The following is a 21007-nucleotide window of genomic DNA, read 5'->3' on the forward strand; positions in this document are numbered from 1 at the left end:
TGTGAATGTACCACAACTTCTCAGTCCATTCGTTTGTTGATGGACATTTGGGCTGTTCTGTGGTGGTGTGTTTTTAAAGCTCTTGGCAAGCGTTGAATATATGACATGGTCGGCGAACGATGAGTTCACTAAAAACTTTTCTGTTTGGTCCTGCAGTATACCCAAGACATAGACAAACAATTTGGACAGATGAACTTCCAACTTGATGGTTTAGTTCTGCTGGACGACGTGGGAAAACAAAGTCTTAAGGATTTCAGTGCTTTGGGATTAGACCAGTTAGATTATTCCGCTTTCCTGGCAGAGGTATGGCTGTGTGTCCATGAGGGAGCTTCTAGCTGAATGAGGCCATCGTGTGGGTGTGATTTTAGATGTTCGAATCTGAATGGGTTTCCCTTCTAACTTTTTCGTTACGGCTTCATGTCCCATCTATTGTGCATCATTGTTGCCGTGTACCATTGCGTTGGAATCAACACATAACTGACCAGTGGGGTTTTCAGAGGCTGTAAATCACATGGGAAGAGATTGCCAGTCCTTCTCCCATCGAGCAACTGATAAATTCAAAGCACGTGTCTTTTTTTTGGTGTTAGGTGTTGTTAAGATTATTTTTAAAATATCTGTGTCCATGATGTACTTCTCCCCCCCTGCCCTCACTTCTCTTTTAGATGAGTAAAACCATCACGAAAGGGGACCTTGAAGCATTTGCTGAAAATCTAAGCGCAACAGCAAGCCTTTTGGTGAGTTCAAATTCCTACTGCTGGCGAGTTGATCCTTAGGTGCCGTATAGGAAAGCCCAGAGGGTCTCTGAGGCTGTAACAGGAAGCTCTGATGGCCTAGTGGTAAGAAACTGCACTGTAATCACAAAGGCACATGGTTCAAATCTCTGAAGTGCTCCACTGAAGGAAGGACATTGTCTCCGTATGATTTACTGCCTCTGAAAACCCACTGAGGGGTCCGCTATGAGTTGGTTGTAACTCGACAGGATGTCACAGCAACAGCAACAACAACAACAACAACAATGATCTTTTCAGAAGCAGACCACCTCACCTTTCCCCCTTGGAGGGGCTGGTGAATTCCAGCTGTTGACCTGTTTGCTCTCCCATAGCACTACCAAAATCAGTGAGCTGAATGCTGATCCAGTGACTTCAGTGGCAGCAGCGTTCTTAGGAAAACTTCTGAAGAGGCTTTCTATTCATTATTTCTGTTACTTATGAGAACTGCCTCTCATTCGCAGCCCTGGCAGCATGACCACACTGCTGTGAAAGTATCTACTCTTCGCTCAGTGCGTAGGGTGGTGGTGGAGGTATGTAGCATTGAGACAGAACCGACTCATTGTGGGATTTCAGATGTGCTGCATTGCACAGGAGTTGATGGATTCATACCATCTGCCTTTGGGTTGACAGTGCAATTCCTTACCCCTAAGCCACCAGAGCTCCCTTTCGTAGATCGTAGCTGTGTTCAGTGCTGGGGTCCTCATTACCTTCACGATAGTCTGCACGCATCTCTAACTACCACTCCATGCCCTCCTCCCCACACGCAGGCACACACACATCGCTCACCTTGAAGTATCAAGGCCTGTTAACTGAGAGCCTGAAGGCAGGAGGGGTGGAATGTTTCATCTGTCATTTGACTCTACAGTATTATTATTATTGTTTGGTGCTGTAAAATTGAGTACTACTCATAGCGACCCTATGAATGAAGATCTGAACCTTGTTTGGTCCTGCATTTTCTTAAGATGTTTCTTAAGAGGCCTGTTACTATTTAAAATCCTACTACACTGCCATGGTAGTCAAGACAGCATGGTACTGGTACAATGACAGACACATAGATCAATGGAATAGAATTGAGAACCCGGAAATCAGCCCATCTACTTATGGTCAACTGATTTTTTACAAGGAGATGAAAACAGTTAGGTGGGGAAATGACAGCCTTTTTAATAAATGGTGTTGGCAAAATTGGAAATCTATCTGCAGAAGAATTAAACAAGATCCCCACCTCACTCCATATAAAAAAACCACCTCAAGGTGGATCATGGACCTAGGACTAAAACCAAGGACTGTAAGCTTCATTCAAGAAAAGCTTAGAAGAACTTTAGTAGGCCTAATCCACAGCATAAAGAGTCTTCCAAGTATTCTGAAAAATCTACACCCAGGAGAAGATAAAATAGATGAATGGGACCTTCTAAGAATCAAATCCCTATGCGCATCCAGAAACTTCTCTAACAGGGTAAAAAGGGAAGCCACAGACTGGGAAAAAGTGTTTGGTAATGACAGGTCAGATAAGGGACTGACATCTAGAATTTATAAAATACTTGAGCACCACAACAAGATAAAGGTGAATAATCCAATTGAAAAATGGGCACAGGATATGAACAGACACTTCACCAAGGAAGACATTCAGATGGCCAACAAGCACATGAAGAAATGTTCAAAATCCCTAGCTCTGAGAGAGAGATGCAAATCCAGACAACTATGAGATATCATCTCACCCCAGTAAGACTAGCAAAATTTAACAGAACAGCAAGCAAAAAATGCTGGCGAGGTTGTGGAGAGACTGGAACCCTTATTCACTGTTGGTGGGAGTGTAAAATGGTGCAACCACTGTGGAAAGCGATGTGGCGCTTTCTCAAAAAGTTGCAAATAGAGATACCATTTGACCCAGCAATTCCACTACTGGGAATATACCCTAAAGAGACCATAACTGGCACCCAAGTAGATATATGCATACCCATGCTTATTGTGGCTTTGTTTACAATAGCAAGGAGTTGGAAACAACCCAAATGCCCATCAACAAATGAATGGGTAGAGAAGCTGTGGTATATTCGCACAATGGAATATTATGCTGCATTGAAAAACAAGGAACTCATGCAATATTATTCAAAATGGGTGACCCTGGAGGACATTATGCTGAGTGAGGTATCTCAGTCACAGAGGGACAAATGCTATATGGTGCCACTGTTGTAGAATGAGGCTGACATCGGGATGAGGGTAAGACTGAGAAAAACTGGATGAAATATGTTTACGGCATTGAAGTCTTTGGGGGAGAGAATATTTTATATTTTAGGGCATTATGTTTATCATAAGATTACGGAATGAGGGTTGCAGAGTGGATTATATTTGGGGGTTGGGGGATGTGGGGGGGGGATTGCGTACCAATGAGGGAGTTTTTCTTTTGCGTTTGAAGGAGAGGAGCAAACGGGGGGGGGGGGGGGGGGAGAGGGGTCCAACAATGAATGAATGGAATTCCAAAAACTCTGTAGATGTTCACTGAAATGAAAAATAAAGAAATTTTTTTAAAAAGAGGCCTGTTACTTAAGAAGTGGATGCCAATCCTGCTTCCCAGTCTTTCTTAATCTGGGAGCTCTACCAAACCCTTTCCACCATGGGTAACCCTTACGGCATTTGACACAGCAGTGGCACAGTGTTCAGTATCACAGCAACCCCAAGTCAATTCACTATAGCAAACTGACAAGTGCCGTATCACTTAGAACAATGTTCTCCCCAAACACAACCCCAGGACCAAGGGCTGCAGACCTGAGGGCCCAACAGACTTTTAAATACAAAGGCCTGCCCACCAGGTCCTGATTCATTTAAACAAGAGACTTCCAGCCCAGCTGATTGTTAACCAAATCTAAACCCTGGTCAGTTTACACTTGATTGTTAACTAAGTAATAATAATAATAAAAATAACCAAATTAAATCCTGACTCCAAATCTTCATAGCTGAAGAACTGTGGAGAAATGCTTCAGCCCTCTGTGCCTCAGTTTCTGCAGCTGTAAAATGGTAACAAAATAGCTAACAGTACCATATCCCATATAGGATGGCTGTATATTATTGGTGGTAGTAGTAGTAATAGTAGTAGTAGTACTTATAAGCAGGACTTGGCATAACCAACATACTATTTCAAGATGAGCTAGAGAAATAACTTCTTAATGGAGCCTTGATTTTCCCATCCACAGAATGGGGAGCGTGAGCTATTGTACTCCGGATGGGGCTGGTAGATGGGACTGTTTGGCGAGGGGCTGGTTCTGCAGGAGCTCTTGGCACCAGCACCCAGGGCTACCACATACCAGAAGTGTCACATGCCATGACCTGATGTGATGGACCAGGGGCCTTGTAGTTAGTGAAGGAGAATACTGACACTGACCTTGATGTTCTTCTCTTCACAGTCTCAAGGATCTTTGAAGGACTCCCTGACTGTTCACGCCCAGAGTATCAGAGTAATCCTCCAACAGCAAGTGATTCCTCTGGAACGATCGATGGTGAGGAGAAACATGGCTGCTGTCCCCTCTTTCTGCACAAGAGCCATTCTGGAGAATTACCTTCCATACAACTCTGGGGCCTGTGTTTAGTTCTTGTGGCCACATCACCTGCACTTTGAGGGGTAGATGTTTCCAAGGACAAAACTTAAAACCACCAATTTCCTGCTTGTTCGCTTTCCTCTTTCCAAATGAATGTTGTGGGTTTCTCGCTGTAGCTTCAGTCACTGGTAGAAGGTCCGTCTGAGCAGTGTATTCATCTTGATGTCTCTCTTCTGAACTCATTCTCAAATTCATTTCTTCCGCATGCTGTCTAGACATTTGTGAGAGCCAGGGTAAGTACCCTTCTCTGAGTTTCCCTCGGTTCTGTGTGCTATTGTTTCGGAGTTTTGTTGTTGGGTTTTTTTTTTGTTGTTGTTTTTTAAAAAAACTCACCCTATTCTTTTTATTTAGAATCCATCAATAATGAGCAAAAACACTATTTGAGGACTGATTTTATGATTCAGTGTTTGAAAATCAATATAAAACGTCATCATTCACTTAGGCAAAAGTCTATCTATTTTTGCCATAATTGTCAAATAAACTCATAGTTGACCCTCCAGTAGGCTTTTTAAAAAATTAATTTTAATGAAAGTTTACAGAGACTTTGGGTTTCCAGTCATTCATTGTTGCACTTTTTTCTCTGCCCACCCCCTCCCCTCAATTCACTTTTCTCCTTGATGAGGAAAAGAAAAACTCTTTCATTGCTATGCAATCCCTCCCCACAAGCCCACTGCACTGTGCAGCATTCATTCTGGACTCCTGTCATGACAATAATACCTAATCATATATCCCTGTTAAACAGTTCTCTTCCTCATCTGTTGCAATGCAGTATACATCATTCCTCCTCTTCTTCCAGTAGGCTTTCAAACTACTGTGAGTCACATGGGAAGAATTTGTCCTTCTTTCTCTCACGGAGATGCTGCTGCTGAATTTGAACAACCAGAGAGGCTTTCCTTTTTGTTAGCAGTGCAAATCCTTTCAGAGCATGTCTTCAGAGTGATACAGTCATAAATCAACCAGTGGTCCTTCCTTGAGTAGATTACAGCTCTTGGTGACCATACATGCTGCAAAATACAAGAGTCCCACACAATATTCATGATGCTGACTTTCTAGAAGCAGAATGTCAGGTCTTTCTTCCAACGTGCCACTGGAAGGACTTGAACTGTTAACATTTCAGTTAATAGTCATTCTCTCGACCATTTGTCACTAAGACAAAATTGCTGTTACTCAAATGCATAACAGTTTTTTCCCCTTGGTTTTAAAGAAATTTTTACCAACAATATCTAGTTCTAAAATGAAAAGAAAACTGTTAGAGCTGTGTGCTGTTTTGAGGGCTGCATTAAAGTTCTGTAGCTAAGCGGAACCAGTCACACACACACACACACATACAGAGAGAGAGAGAGTGTGTGTGTTCAGGCAGCTCTGGTGGTCGTATATGTAAAAATTATCTCATGCCTTTTATAAATGTAAATTATTGTATAAATCACAATGCACATGAAAGAAATACAATGTCTATGAACTATATGTATGCAAACAAATTTTTTTGCAACCCAATTTTTTTAAAAAGGCACACCTGATTTTTTTTAAAGAAAAATTTCTCATGCAATGATAAGAGGCAGACAAGTCCAAAGTCTATAGGTCAAGCTGGAGATTCCTATAGGATTGTGTCCCAGATCACTATTGTGGTATGTGACAGAAAGAGTGAAAGGTAAGAAAGTTCTGGAAAGATGCTAAGCATACTATGGAGACAGGCTACCTTTTGGGAAAAATTCCATTTTGCTTTTAGAAGGACTTCGTCTGATAGTTGTGTATGGAACCACATTATGTATGGAAGTAGTCTGAACACTTGAGCGACTTCCTAAGAGCACGTCCATGTCCTCAAGTATCATGTCCACCTCCTCCCTGAGAACACTAGCCTCTAGTAACCAATCAAGTTGACACATGAACTTGCCATCACAAAGGTCATGGCCACGTCTCCTCTCTCCTCTTTTACTGCCTTTTTTTCTCTTCTACTTCTCACAGCCTTCTTGATTCTTTCCTTGATGAAACCATGCAGGCAGTTCGGAGCAGGGGAGCTGAGCTTTGAAGTCAGATAGGCTTGGTTTCAAATCCTGCTTCTTCTGCCTCCTCAAAGAACTTTAGCTTCTCCGCTCCTCCTCCAAAAATATCAAAACGATACCGAGCTTTTGTGGCCTGTCTGCAAAAGCATCAGACTCGGCAAAGAGGGGGGACTGTTACTGTCCTCACATGTAGTGTTTGCTGCTGTCAGGGGCACAGCTACAAAGAGTGGGTTACTAAGACAGTCTGCTCGGGCAGGGAGAAACATACAAATCTGGCACTGTGCAACATTCTGGAATTACTTTCACAAGTTCCCCCCCCCCTTATTTTCCCAACTCCCTAATTGATTAGAATTAGTTGTACACATTTTTTTGGTTTTGTCTTGACTTCCTAATTGATGGGTCATTGTTGTTATGGGCCATCAGTTTGAAACTTACTCATAGTTGACCCTCCAGCCATTTTTCAGAAGCTGTAAATCACATTGCCATCTGTCTCCTATGGAGCAGCTTGTGGATTCGAACCATTTATCTTTAGGTTGACAAGGCAACTCCTTACCCACTAGGCCACCAGAGCTCCTAAACTGATTAGAGTACTCATAAACCCCTGCTCTTGGATTTTCTTGGTTGTTAGGCTGTGCGTAGTGCCAGTGCCATACTGCATGTGTGTGTTCTAACACAAATCAGTACACATTTAAGGCTAGTTCACATTTCTAAATACTTTCCTTTAGGTGCACTGTGTGCTTGGGCCTTTTTAGGTACAGGAGCGTGTGTCCACAAAAAGACCAGCTGTTTTTTTCATGTGAACACTCACCTAAACTAGGGGTCCACATACTACGGACTTGCCAGCTGCAGCCTACAGGTCACATCCAGCCGCTGCCTGTTTTATTAGAACTTAGCCACGTCCATTATTTTAATATATCATGTCTGTGACTACTTTTGGCTACTGCACACAGTTGCATAATTGGACTACGTTATGGCCCAAAAAGTCTCAAATATTTACAATCTAATCCTTTACAGGTAAAGTTTGCCTTTTTCTGATCCACTGTATTTCCACTAAACAATGTGTCCATTTATATTTGTTTGCCAACTGAGCCATCCCTTTAGATGTTTTCATAAATACTCTATCCCCCCCCCTTTTTTTTACATTTCCCTTTTAAAACGTAGACCACTTACAAAGATACCTTGAGGCAGAAGGGCTCAATGGACAAATAAATGTTTAAAAAATTGTGCATTTATTTGCATTAAAAAACAGTAAACTATGCAAGAAAACCACTTTCTTTTAAACAGTACCTTCCACTTTTGTGAAATTTAAGTCAAAGGGGGTTTCTTGGACACCTTTTGTGGATGCTGTTGCTATTAGATGCCATTAAGTGGAGTACAGCTCATAACAACCCTCTGAACACCAGACCTGAACCCTGTCCTGTCCTGTGCCAGCCTCACTGTCTCTGACACACTACAGCCCATTGCTGTATCACCCTCAAAGCTTTAGGATAAATATCCTGGCATTCTTCTTCCAGTGAGATCCACTTTGTTACTTGTGTCCTTTGCTTCTTTCTACAATAGAATGAATAAGTGTAAAGTCAGCTTTGATCAGGATGTGGGGGAGTGCCAGACACAAAGCATGTGATCTTGCTGCTCCTTGTAATAACTTGAAAAATATTATCTATTTTTTTTTCCACAGAATATTTTATCCCAGAACATCCAGGTGCTTCAACAGACTACCAAAGGATTGCCGGTGAGGACTACTTTGGTTTTTCGTGGGGTTTTGGTAGGTGGTAGCATGCCCAGTGGCTCGGAGATATTGACTGTGGTTGAAAGGTACAGCGAAGGAGATGCAGTTATCTATCTAAGTCAGATATCAAGCTCAGTTGGGAGTGTTGGTTTTGTTTTGTGGTTTTCTTTTCCACACCCTCTTTTGTCATCATTTCTGTAATGGAAACATGGTGTTAGATACAAGTTATTGATTGTTGTATACTACAGAATACTTTCTGATCCATAGCTACCCCAGAGAATGGAGAACTGTCACGTAGAGTTGCCTAGGAAGTAATCTCCTGTTTCTATAAAGAGTTAAAATGCGGTGATGTCACTTTGAGGGCTTAGGTGTGCCTAACCCAGGTCATGGTAGTTTTAATTGTCTTATACACATATGAAAAGCTGGATGATGCGTGTTGATGTTATTAAGTCCCAGACGTCATCTGTGACGTGTAGTGACCCTGTGAACAATCAGGCTGAACCTTATTCTATCTTGCCCCATCCTGACACTCTCTGATATGCTCGTCCTTATTGCTGTAATCTGAGATCTCTGGTGGCATAGTGGTAAGAAGCTGTGCTGTGGTCCCACAGGCAGGTGGTTCACATCGACTATCTGCTTTGCAGGAGAAGGATGGGTAGTCTCCTCCCATGTGATTTACTGCCTCTGAAAACCCACTGGAGGGTCAGCTATGAGTTGGCTCCAACGTGATAGCACATAGCAACAATTGTAGCACTGTGTCAGTTGAAGAGCTTCCTCTCTTTCTCTGACCTTGTACCTTTTCCAACATGATACATTTTTCCAAGGACTAGTCCTTTCTGATAACATGCCGAAAGTAAAAGAGAGTCTCACCACCCTTGCCTCCAAGGAGCAACTGGGTTATATTTCTAAGATAGACTGGTTCTTTCCTTTGTAAGACCCTGAGATGGCTTTCTTCTCCAACACCACAGTTCCAAGGCATCAGTTATTCTTCTGTCATCTTTATTCATTGTCCAACTTTCAGATGTACAGGAAGCAATTAAAAATGCAATGACTTGAATGAGCCACTTTTTAGTCTTTAAATGGGCATTCTTGCTCTTTAGCATTTTGGAGTGTTCTAACTTCATTTCTTTCAAGATAGATGTGTTTATTCTTCTCACAGTTTGTGGTTTATTCACTGGTTTCGAGTAAACTCCCTGCCATCGAATCATTTCCAACTTCCGGTGACCTTGCCTTGGGTTTCCTCATTGTTTTCGTTGTGATGTGCTGTTGACTTGAGTCCACCTCATAGCAACTCTGTGAACCACAGATGTGAATCTGTCCCCTGAACTCAGGTGTGTCAGAGATGATGAGGATGGCACAGGAGAGAACACGGCTGGGCTCCTGTAGGTAGTCGGTAAATTTAAACAGCAGGAAACTACCTCATCTTTCTCCTTTGGAGCAGTTGGTGGATTTGAACTGCCAGGTGTTTTGTGTTGTTTGTTTTGTGTGTGCGTGTATGTGTGTACTTATTTTGTCATTTGGTTGTATTTTTTCTTTCTTTTTTTTTTTTTGGCTGGTTTGGGGTTTTTTTTTTATTTTTTTAGTGAATTTTAACGAAAGTTTACAGAGACTTTGGATTTCCATCCATTCATTGTTGCAATTTTCTCCTTGCCCAATCTCCCTCCTCCCAGTTTGCTCTTGTCTTCGAAAAGTATCCCCCCAACGTCCACTCCACTATGCAGCCTTTGCTCTGAACTCCTGTCGTGAAAATACCTAATCACATATCCCTATTAAACAGTTTTCTCCCTTATCTGTTTCAATGCAGTATACATTATTGAACCCATCTTTCTCAGTCTCTCCCCAACCCCGATGTCAGTCCTGTTTTACAACAGTGGCACCATGCAATATATGTCCTTTTGTGACTGAGATACTTCCTCCAGAGTCACGCATTTTGTATAATATTTCATGAGTTTTTTGGTTTTTAATGCAGCATAGTATTCCATTGTGCAAATATATCACAACTTCTCTATCCATTCTATCATTGATGGACACTTAGGTTGTTTCCAACTCCTTGCTATTATGAACAAAGCTGCGATAAACATGAGTGTGCATATATCTGATTGGATGTCAGTTATGGTCTCTTTGGGTTACATTCCCAGTAGTGGAATTGCTGGGTCAAATGATATTTCTATTTGCAACTTTTTGAGAAAGCACTACACCGCCTTCCATAGTGGCTGCACCATTTTACACTTCCACCAACAGTGAATAAGGGTTCCAGTTTCTCCACAACCTCGCCAGCATTTGTTGTTTGTGAACCCCTGGTGTTTGTTGGTTTTTGTTTTGTTCTTTTAAGCAGCCCAGCACCTACCACACTGCATCCTGTAAGCTCCTTCAGTTCGCAGCACTTGCATCTGTACACCACTTATCTACATTAACCCTTTCACTCTGCTACCTTTCCATGTGTTGCTGTTTTCCAGGTGAAGATGGACAAGATCATTTTCTCTTTGGATTCTACACAAGACTTCATCAAACATAATGTTTCTTCTATAATTTCAGAAGTGAGTCTTCTCTTTCATCTATACATATATATAAATAAATGTGTCAGGAAGTAGATTTGTGAAGCAAATGATAAGATTCAATAAGAAGGGGGAAGTGTAGTCCTCTTAATGATTTACCAACATTTGATTTGTTTGCAGGAAAGTGAGGCCTATGCACGTAGAATAATAGGATACTTCGACCATTACCTTGAGTGGATTAAAGACACTGTGAGTAGTCATCTTTTTTATGAAGCCCTGGGAGAGAACATTTTACAAGAATCATTTTCTAGGGTGAAAGCTGGAGGGAACAAAAAGGAATCTCAGCCATTTGCTGGAGTGTGAAAACATCGGTGTCACTGTCCCAGGATGGCTTCAGAACGCACTCTCCTTTCTCCTCCCTTTACTATATGGATTCTGCCACACTTGAGTGTCACCCTCTCCCAAAGAACCAGGAGTCTGTGAACACAGGGCCTTTTGAGGTGTAGTTGTGTTGTTGTTGTTGTTATTGTTGATTGTCTTTGAGTCGTGCATGACTCATAGAGACCCTATGAATAAAAGGCCTGTAGCTTTTCTATAACTATTGTTTTCTCCAGGTTCATAGAGTTTCCAGAGGCATGTGGTTTAGGAAGTGAATGCCTCCTTGAATCACCTAAAACCTATTATTTTGTTAGTCTCCTTAATTTTGTTGAAAGAGGCAGGAGCAGAGTGAAATTTCTAGGGATTTTTATAGTAGCATGGTAGCAGTGAGTGTAATTTTGTGCTGTCAAGTCGGTTCTGACTCATAGTGGCCCTCAAGGACGCTGAGGACCCTATCGGCTTGCCAAGGCTGTGGTCTTTGCAGGAGCCAATCACTGCACCTTGTCTCCTACGGAGCTGCTTGTGGGCTCCAGTTCCCAACCTTTCTGTTAGTAACAGGGTGATTGACCCCTAAGCCCTCAAGCTATTTACTAGCTTGGGTGTGAGACTGGATCTCCTGAGGACAATTCCACAGCGGTGGGGGACTTGGAGCTGATGACTTGGTAGACACCACTGCACCAAATGGATCACGGGAAGTATGGAGACTGGGGATAATTCAAACAAGCCTTGAGCGGCCCCTAACTTCTCCCGTTGTATTCCTGGTCTCTGACCATGTGTCCTCCAATGTTGTAGTCTTACTTTGATTTTTCCCCCTGACCCACTTTGTATTCCAGCCACAGTCTAGAACTTTCACCTTTATCCCTGTATCTTCCTTGATGTATCTTCTCCTCTCCTCATCTCCTACATCCGCTTCCATTTCACACCAAACATGCAGGGTGCCCAGTTACACTTGCACGAGGACCCAGCTTCCTGAGCTCTGTGGTGAAGAACCCTAACTGGGATCTTAGGACCTTCTCCTGGCGAGTAGACACAGTGGACACACGAATGAGATGTGGCAGAGGAACCATCAGCGTGGTCACTGGGTGCCCGTTCTGTTTCATCTGAAGACCATACCTGGTCATTGTCATACCTAGAACACAAAGCTGACAGTCTCAAACCACCGATTCTGGGCTAGGACCTTCCAACACAGAAAAGAAGTTCCAGGAGGACAGGAGGTGGCCCGGGGACCAGATGACTCAGAGCTATTGCAGAAGACATGGAGGGCTTTGTAATAGGGTCTGAATGAGACAGAAAAGCAAGATGCAGAAACATATGAGAATGTATTCACCTCTCCAACTATTAGTAAAACCAACAGTGAGAATAAACTTTAAACTTGATTAAATAGAATGTCATTCATATGGACAGCATTGTAAGGTTGAGATAAAGGTTGAAGAGGAAGACAGAGACAACCAGAAAAGAGGGAAGAATATATTCTTTCCTCCAAAAAAAAGGAAGCATCTGTCATATTGCACTTACAAGAATAATTTCAGATTCATGATTACAACTTCCTTAAGTCACTCATGAGATTCACAATATGACCATGATTCACCAAACATTCTCATCTCATCAATGAGCAGATTGTCCTCTATCCCTTAAATCAGGGCTAGCTGCATTGAAACAGATGGAGAGAACTGTTTATAAGGGATATATGATTGGGCATTATTGTCATGACAGGAGTCCAGAATGAAGGCTGCATAGTGGAATGGACTTGGGGGGAGGGATTGTATAATAATGAAAGAGTTTTTCTTTTACTTTTCAAAGAGAATAGTGTATGGGGAGAGAGGTGGAGGAGGTGGGCAGGGAGAAAAGTGCAACAATGAATGATTGAAAACCCTAAGTCTCTGTAAACTTTAATTAAAAACAATAAAAAACCAACAATTTAGGGTTAGAAGACTAACACTTACTGAACTATGCCACCAGAACTTCTTAAAATTAAAGGTAATCTCACTTAATGTGATAACAATTCAGGTTGTCCCTGAAATATTTTGATGGTGAAAATGAATGAATGTTTCCCCACTCAAAGGAGGCTGGAATTAGGTTAAGTTTTTAAGAGATGACTATGAGACAGTTGGTGAAAAAAAAAAAAAGAAAAGGGGGAAAAACCCAAAACACCTACTCCCTTCCCCCCAGAAAATTAAAAAAAACAAAACAGGGCTAGCAGGAGTGAATGTGTTTGGAACTCAAACAGAGCCGCTCCAAACTCATTGTCATTGGCTTGGAGGCAGTGCGTGCATAACTGCTCCTGCACTGGGCTTCCGAGGCTGTAAATCACATGGGTGGAGGCTGCCCATCTTTCTCTCTCAGAGGCACTAGTGGCTTCCCGCCAGCAGAGAGGCACAGCATTTGGGTAGCAGTGCAGCTCTCTGTGGACTTGGCCTTCAGAGCTCCCGTGCAGAGCCATGCTCTCTTGTATTGTGCACAGTGGGTGGTGTGTTGGGCAACTATCCGAAAAATCAATGGTTCTAACCCAGTGGGAAGTCTGCAGGGGAAAGAGGTGGCCGTTGGCCCTTGTGGAGATTACAGCTGTGGCGAGCTGATTGGCAGCTGTGGCAAGCTGATCAGCGAGGCTCCACTTTGCCTTCCAGTGTCCTCGTCAGCCGGAATTGGCCCGAGGGTGGGTATGGTTTGCTGTGATTGCCTTTATACTACCCTGACCGGCCGAGTCATTTCAACCACTGTGTCTTAGTCCAAAATATATACCCGCTGAAGCTTTACAAAAAGGGTGTGTCAACTGTGGTTCTCACTGTACCATGATTAAGTCCCCATTTGTTTTGCATCTCTCCCATCAGATGACAAAGATGAGAATTCTGGACAGCACTGGGCTGGGCAGGCTTGCTTTTCATCCCTGTGAATCCTGCAGGTTGAGATTTAACACGTTGCTGCACAGTTTTAAATTGACGACCACGCTTAGAAACACATTTTGCCATCATTTGTGACAACATGTTAACAACTCCACCTAGTAAACAAAGAATCTGAGACTGAGAGAAGAGTCTTACTCGAAAACACCTAGCTTTGTTTACAAGCAGCCCTGGCGGTGTAGTTTGTAATGTATCTGGCTACCAGCTGAAAGGGTATACTGCATTGAACCAGATGAACGAGAGAACTTTTTAAAAAGCGATCTATTATTAGATATTATTGTCATGGCAAGAGTCCAGAATGAAGGCTGCAGAGTGGAGTAGACTTGAGGGGAGGGATTATATACCAATGAAAGAATTTTTCTTTTACTTTTCAAAGAGAAGAGTGAACTTGGGGGAGGGGTGGGCAGGAAGAAAAATGCAGCAGGGAGTGAGTGGGAATCCAGTGTCTCTGCAAACATTCATTAAAATTAATAATAAAAAAACACCTTTTTTAAAAAAAAAAAGAAGAGTGGTCATTCAAATCCACTACACAATCCACGGGGGAAGGATAGACAGTCTCCTATGATGAAGATTTACAGCCTACTAAACACGATGGGGATTGGCACTGGATAGAGAAGGGTTTAGGGATGTTGTACATAGGATCACTATGAGTTACAGGCAGCTCGACAGCACATAACAACAGCAAACACGATGGAGAGTCAGGATGAGTCAGAACCAGCTTGAGAGCAGTGGGTTTGGGTTTGGGTTTAGGTTGGGCTTGGTAGATCTCATTTCTCATCATCTGCACATGCCCCATGGCCTAGGAGATGCAGAAATCCTGAGGGAAGCCAGAACTAAATGGCGTGTCCAGCTGAAGTGTTTGTGTTTCCTGCTTCCACAGATCACTAAGAAGATGGCAGCCTGCAGGCCCGTGGCCACCGCTTTAGATTCCGCCATCGACGTCTTTCTATGTAGCTACATTGTGGATCCCTTGGTAAGAGTCCTGTCCTTCAAGATAAGGAGACTGTGAAGAAATAGGAAAGATGGAGTGAGGACTCAAAGAGACAGGGTGATAATAGGCATATATCAGTGGTAATTATTTATATAAAACCGGGTACATGAATCATAGTATGAAACTTAGAAACAATGTACACGAATGATTGTATCAAACACAATGTATGTGAATGAAATACAACGGTAGAGGAATGATTGTATCAAACACAGTGGACAAGAGTGGAATACAATGTACATGAATAATTGTATCAAACACAATGTACCTGAACAAAATACAGTGCACATTAATAATTTATAAAACGCATGCATGAAAGACAATGCATATGAATGATTGTATAAGATACACACACAAATTAAGAGACACAGCCAATCATTAGCTTTGATTTCAGGCCTCCAAGTTTTGTTCTGTGCTGTTCATTTTCTGCTTGGGTCTGTTGTCATTCTAGATGGATGTGGTGTTGTTATGTGCAGTGAAATCCATTCACACTCAAAGGGACCCTCCAGGACAGAGAAGAATTATCCATCAGGTTTTCTTGGTTGTAATCTTCATTGAAGCAGGTTGACAGGTCTTTTCTCTGCCAGGAAAGGGGGCAGGGGGATTTGAACCACTGACCTTTCTGGCTCTCCATTGTGCCACCTCATAGACTCAAAGCCAAACTCCTGCTTGCCTGTCTTTGTTCTGTGCTGGAATTATATTTCTAGAAATCAGAAAACCCTTGTGAAAAAAGCTCCTGTTTTATATGGAATATTTTTAAAAGGATCAGTAGTTGGTACACAAATTACAGAATTCAATAGAACTGTGAGTCCAGCTATCGGTGGAACACCAGAACTACACCAAGTGGCATTTTCTCCTTAAATGCCTTTTGAGATTGGCCACTTCGGCTGCCTCTAGTTGAGACCCTCAGAGTGGGAATTAGCCTCCTCCAGTCCAGACTTTAAGGAACTCTGGTGACATGGTGAGTTGCGTGTTACGTGGATAACCAAAAGGTCAAGGGTTCACATCCAGTAGTGTCTTTGTGGGAGAAAGATGGACGGTCTCCTTCCATAAAGCTTTGCGGCCTCAGAACCCTGACAGAGCGTTGGAATCTACCCAGTGATGGTGGGGGTGTCCAATCCAGTCACAATACCCAGCTGCAATGACTGCTTCCCTTATAACCAGGGGTATAGAGAGACCCCGAGGCTGCGGAGGGCCAGGATCAGGCTGGAGTTTCCTCAGAAGGTGTTTCACCAGTATAGAGAAGTGCTCTGGTGTTTGCTTGGTTCTTTTGAGACCCCTTTGGGTGGGCCTGTCATGTTGTTGCCCTTCTGGTTAACCTCAGGTCTTTGTGCATGTCATTAGAATAGTTTTTTTCTTCTCTGGCCATCGCCTGAGTCAAGCCTACTCTTGAGCTGGACTCTTAAGTTCAGGTGGGACATATCCATAGTCATACTTTTGCTAGAAAGCCTTCTAAATAAAGTGAAACACATTCAGACCTACTAATTAAAGAGGGGAGAGGGCAGAGTGCCCGGACCTTCTGGGTGGAGAGGTGTCAGGATTCAGGCCATCCAGAGTTGAAGCACAGAGCAGTGCGGAGCCCGTGAGCCTTGGCAGGGCTCTGTTCGCCCACACTGCCTTTGCCTTGTGGAGGCCTGGAGGGCTGTCCTCATGCTACGTAGAGCCTGGTCCCCAGGCAGGGCCGCCAGCTGGGAAGTTCTGTGGAACTCCTGTGAGGTGTTGGGTTAGGAAGCTGGGCGAGGGTAGGATGCTTGAGCAGAATGCAGAGTGCAACTGGGTGGTACCCACAGGACCTTTCTGATTGTGGGCTTTGATTGTGTTGCCTCCACATCTCTTCTGATTGGCTGATCAGGTTATATCCTTTTGAATAATAATAGTGGGGAAAATCACTTGCATCTCAATGTCAAAACAAGGATTCTTACCACTGGACTGATAGGCAGCATCATGATGGATGGAGACAAGATTGAAACTGTCAACAGCTTCATCTTGCTTGGATCCACTATTAACACCATTGGTAACAGCAGTGAGGAAATAAGGAGACATTGTTGCACTGGGGAAATCTGCAATTAGAAACCTCTCCAAATTATTGAAGAGTAATGATATCACTTTGAGGACTAAGGTACATCTGATTCAGGCCATAGTCTTTCCAATCACTTGCTGTGCATCTGAGAGCTGGACAATGAAAAAGGATGACAGAAAAATAACTGATGCCTTTGAGATATGGTGTTGGAGAAGGGCACTGAGCATCCCATGGACGGCCAAGAGAACAACAGATATGTCTTGAAGAGGGTGCTTTGGAGGCAAGAATGATGCAGCTTCACCTCACATCCTTTGGGCATGTTGCTAGAAGGTGCCCCTTGGAGAGGGGCATGATGTTGGGAAAGGTGGATGGTTGGTGAAAGAGAGGAAGACCCTCAACCAGGAGGATTGACGCGGTGACTGCTGCAACGGGCTCTTGTGTGTCAGGAAGTGTGAGGATGGCGCAGGGTAGAGCAGGGTTCAGGCCTTTTGTTTATAGGGTTGCTATGAGTTGTACTCCACTTGATGTCACCGAACAACACCAACAATAACAAATTCTGCTAACTTGGTTCCTAGCTCAAAGCACCAACCCAGCGGATTGTGAGGCTGTAAATCTTGAGGGGGGAGAATGCCTGTCTTTCTCCTGCAGAGCAGAAGGCAGATCCAAACCCTCAACCTTTTGGTTTTCAACCTGACACATTGTCTGCCAGGCCCGCTGGGTCTCCTGCTGACGTCACCCCTCAGCCTGCGCTGACAGAGGCGGACACCCCTATGAAAGGAGAAGACTGCTCTCAGCTGCAGGTGTGTTCCCTGTGGGCTGGAGGACTCAGAGGGTTCAAGAAATTGTTCTCAAGAGGCCATGCTAGGCTCCCGCAGGACATCTGACTTAGGTGTGTCAGCGACTTTTGTAGAAACTTCACTTTGCTTTGTAGACAAAACGTGGCTCCATTGTCTCTGCAGTCTGTCCTAAAATGCTGGTTAAACTGCTGAAGTAAAGGAAACACTGAGCGGTGCTGTGGGCTGAACAAGAGCTCTGACTCCATCGTATGAGGAGACGGTCACTTCCTGTGCGGAGCCTCGGAAACCCAGCAGAAGGTCTCTGGGAGTCAGGGTCCACTCGACAGCATTGGGTTAGTGTGTACCAAAGAAGCCCTGGTGGCCGTGGGATAAGGCGTTGCACTGGCAACTCAAACGGACACGGTTCAAATCCCCCAGCTGTTCCTCAGGGGGAAGGTGTGCAGTCTCTCCTCCTCGGCAGTTTACCACTTCTGAAAACCCACTGGAGGGTCAGCTATGGGTCACACACGACAACAGAAGCATCTCCAGGGAGTGCTGGTGTGTAGGCCCTAGTGAGTCGTTCTGTGAAACCAAAGGACAAGTTTTTCCGGCACTTCACACCTACCAGGGGCTCCGGAAGAAAGATGCTCAGTCTCCTTCCATTACAAACCATAGGCTCAGAAATCTGATGGAGGGGCGCTGTGAGTTGGAAGCAACTCGCGGGTAGTGAGTGGAGGGTCAAGTGGCAATATTTTCTGGTTACGCAGCAGTTAAGTGCCTGAGTGCTACCTGCAAAAGTCAGCAGTTTGAACCCCCCAGCTGCTGCTCAGAGGCACAGAGATGTGGAAGTCAGCTTCACTGTAGGACGTTCTGAAACTGAACTGTTGGGTAACACAGGTGGGAACTGACTTAACTACAGAGGGTTTAGGTCCAGCATGTGCCCAGGACTGCTGAGAGAAGCCTTGGCAGTGCAGTGGTGGTGTTCAGCTGTTAACTGAAAGGTTAGCGGTTCAAATCTACCCATCCTCTTAAGGGAAAAAATATGTAGCAGTCTGCTTCCATGAAGATTACAGCTTTGGACACTGAACAGGACAGTTCTGCTCTATCCTGTCGGGTCACCAGGAGTCAGAAACAACTCACTGGCAGTAGAAATCAGTTCGCTCTGTACAATCAACACCCTTGGTACCAGCAATCAGGAGACGTATTTTATTGGGCAAAAATCCTCTGTCAGGGACGTCTCCAAATTACCCAGGAGCAATGATGTCAGCTTGAAGATTAAGGTGTAACTGATTTAGGTTGCTATGCATGTAAAAGCTGAATAGTAACTAAGGATGACCCAAGAATTGATGCCTTTGAGTTGTGTGTTGGATGAGAGTCCTGAGTATCCCATGGACGGCCAAAGGAACAAACAAATATGTCTCGGACAAAGTGCAACCAGAGTATTCCTTGGTGTAAAGATACTAAAGCTTTGTCTCAAATATTTTGGGCATGTTGTTAGGGGACGCTGTTCCTTGGAGGGGGACACCAAGCTAGAAAGGTGGAGGAGACGCGGAAGAGAGGAAGCCTTTTCATGAGACGAATTGACACAGTGACGGCTGCAGTGGGCTTGAGTGTGTCAGAGATTCTGAGGCTGGCACAGGATAGAACAGGGTTCAGATCTGTTGTTCATAGGGTCGCTGTGAATTATACTGATCTTGACAGCATGAAGCTATCATCTCTACTTCTGAGTGAGTGTGGGAACAGAGCCAGAAAGGTTAAGTAATAAGATCTTGTGTGGTTATTGTTTTCTTTCTTTTTTTTTTTTTTTTTTTAGATTTTATTGAAAGTTTATAAAGAACTTGGATTTCCATTCGTTCATTGTTGCACATTTTTTTCCCTGTCCCCCCTCGCCCCCAGTTTGCTTTTTTTCTTTGGAAAAAAAAAATCTTTCATTGTTATACAGTCCCAGCCCTCCAATTCACTTTACTATCCATCTCTTATTCGGGACTCTTGTCATGCCAATAATACCTAATCATATGTTCCTTTTATATAATTCTCTCCCTCATCTGTTTCAATGCCATGTTCATCATTTATCTCTCTTTTCTTATTTCCCCCCCCAACCTTCATATCAGTCCTGTTCCATAACAGTTGTGTTATACAGCATTTGTCTTTTAGTGACTGAAATATTTCCCTCAGCATAATGTCCTCCATGGTCACCCATTTTGTATAATATTTCATGAGTTCCTTGTTTTTCAATGCAGCATAGTATTCCATTGTGTGAATATACCACAGCTTCTCTATCCATTCATTTGTTGATGGGCACTTAGGTTGTTTCCAACTCTTTGCTATTGTGAACAAAGCAGCAATAAACAAGAGTGTGCATATATCTGCTTGGATGTCAGTTGTCGTCTCTTTGGGGAATATTCCCAGTAGTGCAGTTGCTGGGTCAAATGGTATTTCTATTTCCAAATTTTTAAGTAAACACCATTCTGCCTTCCATGGTGGTAGTACCATTTTACATTCCAACCAACAGTGAATAAAGGTTCCAGTCTCTCCACACCTTACCAGCATTTGTTGTTTTCTTTATAATTTTCTTTGTTTTCATACACTAATCCATTTACATTGTGTTTTGTTCACGTACATTGTGTTTTGTACAATCTTTCCTTTACATTCAGTCTTAAGATCTCAGTCAGCTCATTCAGGGGATGCAACTCCAGCCTGTGGCCTCTCCTTGGTCCGTTGGTGACACAAACAGAGCCCATACGTGGGAAGGAGTTGACTTTCTTGTTCCAGGTTCCACATGTGTAAAATAAGCATAATCGCAAGGACTGGTTAATGGGTAAGGTGCTAACCACGTGGTTGGCAGGTTAAGGCCCTCTTAGCTGCACCTCAACAGAAGGTCCATCGAGACGACCTCCATGAGGAAGCCAGCCAGAGACCACCCTGCGGAGCAGCCTCTTCTCTGGCACATGCACTGTCACTGCGAAGGAGAATTGACTCCACAGGAGTCCCTGGACTCCAATATTTCAGAAAGGCGAAATGAGTTATAATAGCAGTTACTAGTTCATAGGAAGTTCACAAGTGGCTTTAAAGAATAAAGTGTCAAGGAAGCTCTGGTGGCCTAGTGGCAAGAAGCTGCACTGCCATCCCAGAGGTGTTTGGTTTGAATCCACCAGATGCTCTGCTGGAGAAGGAGGGACAATCTCCTCCTGTACCAGTCAGATCCGATTTGACAGTATGCACACAAAAATAATAAAATAAAATTTTTTTTCAGCAGCAATTAGCTAAGAGAATACGCTATCCCCTTTTCCTTATGAATTAGGATGAAGTCTCTCTCAGGGAGGAGTGATAGGGAATGGCAAAGGACACACTGACAAAGGAGATTAAT

At 43.5% G+C, this 21007-nt stretch overlaps 1 protein-coding gene across 1 annotated transcript in view; it reads left to right on the forward strand.

Annotated features, from left to right (window-relative positions):
- Positions 1 to 21007, forward strand: part of PROM1 (prominin 1) — a 135534-nt gene that overhangs the window by 111607 nt on the left and 2920 nt on the right. The window contains exons 16-22 of the mRNA XM_006884535.1: positions 157 to 303; positions 663 to 734; positions 4166 to 4258; positions 8036 to 8104; positions 10558 to 10623; positions 10762 to 10830; positions 14737 to 14829. Coding sequence (XP_006884597.1) covers positions 157 to 303; positions 663 to 734; positions 4166 to 4258; positions 8036 to 8104; positions 10558 to 10623; positions 10762 to 10830; positions 14737 to 14829 — 609 coding nt within the window. The remainder of the gene's footprint in view (positions 1 to 156; positions 304 to 662; positions 735 to 4165; positions 4259 to 8035; positions 8105 to 10557; positions 10624 to 10761; positions 10831 to 14736; positions 14830 to 21007) is intronic.

The sequence above is a fragment of the Elephantulus edwardii genome, unplaced genomic scaffold (assembly GCF_000299155.1).
Source record: "Elephantulus edwardii isolate Elephantulus edwardi_28Jun2011 unplaced genomic scaffold, EleEdw1.0 scaffold00035, whole genome shotgun sequence".
NCBI lineage: Eukaryota > Metazoa > Chordata > Mammalia > Macroscelidea > Macroscelididae > Elephantulus > Elephantulus edwardii.